Source organism: Physeter macrocephalus, chromosome 2, assembly GCF_002837175.3.
Source record: "Physeter macrocephalus isolate SW-GA chromosome 2, ASM283717v5, whole genome shotgun sequence".
In the NCBI taxonomy this organism is placed as follows: Eukaryota; Metazoa; Chordata; class Mammalia; order Artiodactyla; family Physeteridae; genus Physeter; species Physeter macrocephalus.
The window spans coordinates 66,629,263-66,636,502 of NC_041215.1; the positions used below are offsets into that span (position 1 = coordinate 66,629,263).

General features: G+C 43.1%; 1 protein-coding gene across 1 annotated transcript; it reads right to left on the minus strand.

Annotated features, from left to right (window-relative positions):
• Positions 1-675: 675 nt before the first annotated feature.
• On the minus strand, positions 676-5,146 carry LOC129391445 (translation initiation factor IF-2-like). The gene is made up of 2 exons (XM_055079217.1): positions 4,343-5,146; positions 676-3,682 (listed from the first exon to the last, which is right to left on the minus strand). Exons 1-2 carry the CDS (start codon positions 5,144-5,146, stop codon positions 3,632-3,634), a joined length of 855 nt encoding a protein of 284 aa, XP_054935192.1. The 3' UTR covers positions 676-3,631.
• Positions 5,147-7,240: the final 2,094 nt, after the last annotated feature.

The window sequence follows — 7,240 nt, forward strand, 5'->3', positions numbered from 1 at the left end:
GAATACTTTCCTACTTCTCTTCACATATCTTTCCCTGTTCCGTTCTAGGAGCATAAGATTTGTCTCCCAACAAATAAAAAAATAACATGTATTATGGAAATTCAAAAGAAATGGCTATCCGAGGGGAAGGGTGCTACAATATTTCATCATAATGCATACTGAGTTTAGCATTTCCATGACCTTGAGCCTTCCAACACCACTTCCAGATAGCCACAATATCCCGCTCACTTAAAGAAATAAGGTGTATTCATCATGTAAAATATTGTATTACTATATTGATGCATTTAAGCAAACTTTATTCATCTCACAAACGTACTTACTTCTCAAGACACAGAGCAACCCAAGTTTTAACATCATGCCACTGTACCTCCAATTCACCTTAATATACTCAGTAGTTCCACGTTATCAAATCATGATCCCTCATTCCTGGAGAAACAGATTGATACAATATTCATTTGACTCTGACTAAGGAAAAGTTAAGGAATTCAACAAAATGTTAATGCACCCAAAAATTCAATTCAGAAAAGCTGCTTTTTTTCTAGTAGCTTCATTAATAGAATACCAAATTATATTACTCATTATTTTTCAGATTTTGAAGCTAGGTTCAGGTATGTTCTTTGGCATACACTTATACAAAAATAGCTTTAAAACAAACACTTGTTTTAGAAACAAACATTTCTGTAGTGTAGAACATTTCTTTAGGACACAAAACAATATAACTATGAATAAGGACACAAATGTGTCAAACTGCTTGTAGCTGGTATGAAATATTAGCTAACCATGTAAAGAACATTTTGTACTTCCCTTTCTTCAGAAGAACTAGAATAAGTATTTCAATTTCCATAAATATTTGCATACACATATTGGCAGTAACTGTACATCATGGTATCTTTGAAACAAACAGAATTCAAGGGTTGCCTTGCAATAAGTGAAAATGTCTACACACAAAAATGTTAATTAAAATATGTTACATTACCAGAATTTTTCCTGTGTATCTGAAAAGTAGATACCAAATTTAATTTTTAGTAATATGGCGTAAGTCACTTAATAATTTAGAAAATCCTTTAGAACAATACGTGCTTTTATTTATGAAGCTACATCAACCTGTATCTTAGAATGAATGTGTCAGGTGATAAAGAGAACCCTGCTGTGATAAGACCATCCTTAACGGAGAAATACAAAAAACTCAACAAGCGTGTAAAATCAGGTTACTTGCAATCTCTGTTACTCTATGCTAAGGCATTATGAAAATTTCGCAATCTCCTTCATTTCCACCCATGTCCTGCCTTTCTATAACATCCTCAACTTTATGTTTAATGCAGCTGTATTACTTTTTCTAATAAATATCTTTTTCTGTCAAAGCACAAAGCATACCAATATGGTCACACACTGTAATCCAGCTCCACAGGCTTTTTTGGTTGTTGATTGTTAGTAGAATGCAGAAGTAACTAACATATTTTTATTTTTATTTTTATTTTTTTTATTTTATCTTTTTTTCGTTATGCGGGCCTCTCACTGTTGTGGCCTCTCCCATTGCGGAGCACAGGCTCCACGGCATGTGGGATCTTCCCGGACCGGGGCACGAACCCGTGTCCCCTGCATCGGCAGGCGGGCCCTCAACCACTGCGCCACCAGGGAAGCCCCATTAATATATTTTTATAGAGAAAAATTACTAAATTTGTTTGAAACAGACTGGATGATTAACATATGAAGAATGATTTGACATATGTTAACTTTTTACGGTACGGCAACAAAACCCATTTTCAAGTGCCATTTTCATTGGTATCTATTCCTTCTAATGAAAAGAAATCCCATCCGCTTATTCTTTTCCAATTCAAAACACATCCATCTCTTGATCACAAGTTTAAGTCAAATATCACTTGGTAAATGATCGTGCCATCCCTCAGTTTTTGATATAGCTTCCACACAGAAGTTTCAAAACAACTCTGTCTAGCAAACACATCACTGTACTTTAAACAGTGATGTTTTCTACCCCATATTTCAGGAAGGTTAAAACACACACACACAGAGGCAAGGATCATCACTGTAGACAACAGATTCTACGTCAGTTTATTAACTCTTTAGGTAGATTAGGTAACACTTGTTTTTAAACTAACTACAAATCAAATCAGGTCTCTATTTTTTTTAATGACTCACAATACCATGTGACCAAGAGATAGATGAGATACGGGAGACAAAAAGGCCTATGTGTTCTGAACTATGCTACCTAAAATCTGCATCTAGTCGCTTTACATTTTAGGAGATGCCTCTTCCTGAGATAATCAAGATACTTTACAACAGGGAATTTAGATTTAATTATCAAACTTTAATACCAAGTTATATAGGTCAAGTGAGTATGTGTGTCTTTCTCCGGAAACAAAGAGATTCAGAATAATAGGATTTCAGATTTCACAGTAGAAACAGCAAGATATGTTTTGAGAATGTCATTTACCGTAACACAAATCAATATTAAATGCTTTATGCAGGAAGCACACTTTCAGAAAATGGGCCCTAAAGCTTTCTGGGATCCGACCCTAATTACTTGAGCAGGCTCTTGCCGTTTGTCTCTCTCTTCAATTATTTACGGGGCAAAAAGAGCCAAATGGCATTGCATTAGCTATATTAAATGCTATGTACTTGGTTTCTAACTTACTAATGGTACATAAAAATTACTAAGGTGAATATGCCTGTAGAAACATGGCCTTTTTTTCTTTTTCACCTGAGTGTATGTTATTTATTATTCATATAGTTAAGTGTTGAATAGGCTGTCCTTTAGATACCTAATGCTGCATAATTTAAACAAGTGCATTAAACATATATGATATCTAAAAGGTAGAGCATTGATTACACTTCATAATTTCTTTGAACAACTTATATTTACAGTGTAGCTCACCAAAACACGGCTACCTCCCTCCACTCCCTGAAAACAAATACAGCAGCGACCACACAAGAATGAATGATGGGTACTCTTGCTGCTACCATCTTGCCACTTTGTGGCGACCCAAAGTAAAATGAAAATGGGGAGGGGGGTGAAAATGAGGCCCTTGAGGGCTAAGAAATTTCAGGTCTCTATGCTAACAAGCGTCCTTTTTACATGGACACATACAAAACTATGATGTAGGTACATAACATGGACCACACACACTTGTAAGAAAGAAAAGCTTATCAAGGTTGAATCAGCGATTCTCTGCACCAGGCCAGAAATGCCCTCTGCCAGCAAGCAGGGCATGATTACAACCTCCCAAAGAAGTTCAGAGGCTGCATCTTTTGTGATCTAGAAGGGCACCAGGAGTCAAGATAAGAGATGCTAATTGCTGAAGAAGTCTGGTGCATTCAACTTTTGCCTTCCCAAACTGTGGGGAAAAGCTTCCAAAGCAGTGAAACCCTCACTCTTCATGGACCCAATATTTTTTTTCCTGAGTTCAGGACGCATCAAATTCTTATTGTCAAAATAGGATAGGCCCACTAACAACGTACCCAGGGTCCCTGGAAAGCCAGTCGCAATTTGTATGACTACATGTCATCCGCTGTGTTACCTAAGCGTGTTCCAAGGCCGTTTTTGAGAAAGCACCACTGGAAATCGATCTGTGGTAAACATATAAGGTAGTAGATCTCGAAACTAAATACTAAGTCACTTCTTTCTCTGCATCGAAATCTGCCCATTGTCCCTCCTTTGCAGAAGCTACAGGGAAGATTAAAAGGGACATCAATGAACGCTGAGTGAACTTTGGCCACTTTTCTACCCAAAACAACAGCGTAAAAGTAGAAATCAGTAACCAGGTGAAGTGCCACACCGCACAAAGATCAAGGCGAGGGGCGGGCGCGCAGGGCCGGAGGCGGGGAGGAAAAAGTCCCGTCCCCCGCCTCGAGCCCCAGTTGTCTCGCGCGCGGGAGGCTGAGGGGCGTCCCCGGGGGGCGGGAGGCTCCGCGCCACTCCGAGGGAAGCCGAGAGTTACTGCTCTCCGGGCGAGGCCCAGGAGAAGGGCTCGAAGATCCGCGCCGCCAGCGGGTCCTGCCGCGGGCCCCAGGCGTCGGCGGCCGAGCAGCCAAGGCTCGGCGAGGGGCGCCGCTCGGCCCGCGACCCTCCCCGCTTCCCGGGCCAGGAAGGGGCCGGCGGCTCTTTCCTGTCTAGTCTCTCCCCCCGCGGCTTTCTGTAACCCGATCCCCGCACTCCGCTCCGCGGGTAGCCGCCGCCCCGCGCGCCACCGGGCTTCGCCCAGGCCAGCGCTATAGTTAGTAACCTTCCATCAACTCCACCGGGGGCGGCGGGGGCCCGCCGCGGGCCCCTCCCGGACCGGAGCCGCGCGCGCCCCCGGCGCCCCCCGCCCCCGGCGCCCTTTACCTTTGCTTGAAGATACTGGGGGTAGTAGTAGGTGGCGTACTGAGGGTACATCTGCTGTTTCCACACTTTGCCCATGAAGCTGGAAGGGAGCCTGCCGTGCAGGGTCGCGGGTACTTTGGGGTTTCCAAGTCTCGGTCTCTCCTGCCTCTCCCTTTCCGGCGGTGGCTGCTGCCGCTGCTCCACCTCCCAGCCCGGACCAGACGTCCTCCTCCTCCTCCTCCTCCTCCTCCTCCTCCTCCTCCTCCCTCTCCTCCTCCTCCTTCTGCTCCCAGACAGAGAGAAAGACACTGCAGAGCGCAGAGGGCACCCCGGACAGGGCGCTCGCAAGGAGTTGCCTCCCGGAGCCCGAGTGCTCCGGGGCTGCCAAGGGCTGGCGCGCTGGCCGCGCTCCGCTGCGGCGAGCAGGCTCAGCGGGGCCGGGAGGTGATCAATACAAGTGGAAAGTGCTGCTGCGGCGGCGGCGGCGGCGGCTGCGCTCCGTGCCAGGCGGCATCTGGGGTGGGTGCGCCCGATTAGGAGAGGGGAGAGGGGCTGGCGTGCCGAGGCCGTGGGGGAAGGGCGGGCGGGGGCGGGGCTTGGGCGCCGCGGAGCCGGGACCGGCTGGAGGTGAGGGCTGAGTTTTAACCACTCCTCACCTCCCAGGCTTGACGGGCAGAAGCCTTGGGATCCCGAATCGCTTTGTGTTGGGGGTGGAGGGTGGGGATAGATTTGAGGGGGCACCCAGCTTAAGAACTGCAGAGTGGACACCTTCTTTGGGGGGACCCAGCTTAAGAACTGCAGAGTGGACACCTTGTTTGCTTTCATGAGTTTTTATCTCCTTAAGGGGGAGGGGAGGTAAGGGGGAAAGAGGAGGAAATCTGATTCATCTCTCACTTCCCGCCCCCCGCCCCCCCCCGCCCAATGATTTTTTTTTTTTTTTTCACAAGAGGAGGAAAATGATTTAGTGCCCAACCACAAGGCTGGAGTGGAGACACCTGGGTTCGGTTCCCCCCAGGCCACAACACTAATTTTCTAGGTGACCTTGAGAGGGTTAGTGTCCTTCGGATTGGTGAGTTTGGTGAGATATGAGAGGTGAAATCATGCCCTCTGCACAAGAGGAGGCAAAGCACTCAAACACATATACACACACACACGCTCCTCACAACAAATAGACGAATCTTTCTAAGGGGGAGATGTCGCAAAGAGGCAGAATGTTATTATTAGAGGACACAATATAGACATCAGCTTTTCTCTGCCTCTTTCTAATGCTGCCAGACAGTCTGACAACTCCCACTCAGGAACAAGGAAACTCCCTGAGTTTGGAATATTTTAAGGCCATTTTGAAAGTCACGCTGGCATATTGTTGCAGCGTGCTTCAGTGACATATTAAAATCAATCTCTCCCTTTCTGCCTCTCTCCATCTCCTAATTGTCACAGCTCCAGACAGCCCCAGACAGCAGTGGTTCAGTTCACTACATAACTGGATATAATTTAATGGATCTAATTGGTCCCTGAAGCTGCCTCTAGAAGACTTTTATATTCTAGCTCAACAAGAGATAGTACCAAAAATGTACAAATTAGGATAAGTAAGAAAGCACCTTCAAATTGGAGTTGTTGCGCATCTAATAAAATGTAATGAAAAATTAATTTGTTATTAAATAGACCTTGATTACTCTGTTTTGTCATTTTGGTTTTCTGAGAGTCTGTTTTCATAATAGTACAAAGGTAAATCAAACTGAAATGGAATGCATGATTTTGTCAAACAGTTACATTTTTATTTGATTACATTTCAAAAGATTTAGTAAGATACTTTAAAATGATGCAATAGTGAAATGAAACCTTTATCATCTTTATATGATTTAGACAAATTTCTAGGTTATACATTTTGAAAAAACAAATGTAAGTTCATATGAGAATATTTTGGATATGCCAGGAGGCAAATCACGTTCTTTTAAAAAAATTAACAGTTAACCCATGTGAAACCCTATAGCTGAGCTTCTGCTGTATGGTGGGCCCTGTTGAGGTTAATGTCAATCTGAAGGTCGGGGTGGTCCATTGCCTAGCTAGGGGATCTAAAAATAGTTCTTTATACTGTTTCAGTGTGGGACTCTTGAATGCATTTGATAAGAGAACCATGTGAACTAACCTGTGTTAAGAACCCAGGAGGACTAGGAATGATGGTTTACAGGAGTGACGGAAGGAAGAGAACAAGTTAAGAACAATCTCAGGAGTTCTAGGCCTGAGTTGATAAAAGAAATTACCAAACTCAGACTGTTCTACTTTTTTCTGGATGATGAAAATTCAGTCTGTTTTACAGAGCCCAGAAGCACACCCACAATTACGCAGACACTTGATTTATGACTGCAGTGGTATTGCAGAGCAGTGGAGAAAGAATGAGCTTTTCAATAAATGATTCTGGGTCAATTGGCTATCCATATGGAAAAAATGAAATTGGAGCCCTGCTTCACAAAAGGGGAAGAAAGAATTTCAAATGAATCAAAGACCTAGATGTAAAAAAACAAAACTATAAAGCTGTTAGGAGATAATATAGGAAATATCTTGATAGCATTGAAGTAGGGAAAGATTTCTTTAATAAGGTGACCAAGAGTACAAGATTGATCAATTTGACTCTATTAAAATTCAGAACACTGATTCATCAAAGGATGCTATAAAGAAAGTGAAAAAGCAAGCCACAGAATAGTTATTTGTAATCCATATAACTACAAAAGGCTAATAGAATATATAAAGAACTCCCTGAAATCAATTTTAAAAAGAAAAACAACATGTTAAAACATGAGTAAAAGATTAAATGGGTGTACTTCATAGAGGAGGAAACACAGATGTCCCTATGACATATGAAGAGATACTCACACTCTTTAGTAATAAAGGAAATGTAAATTAAAATAATAATAAGATACC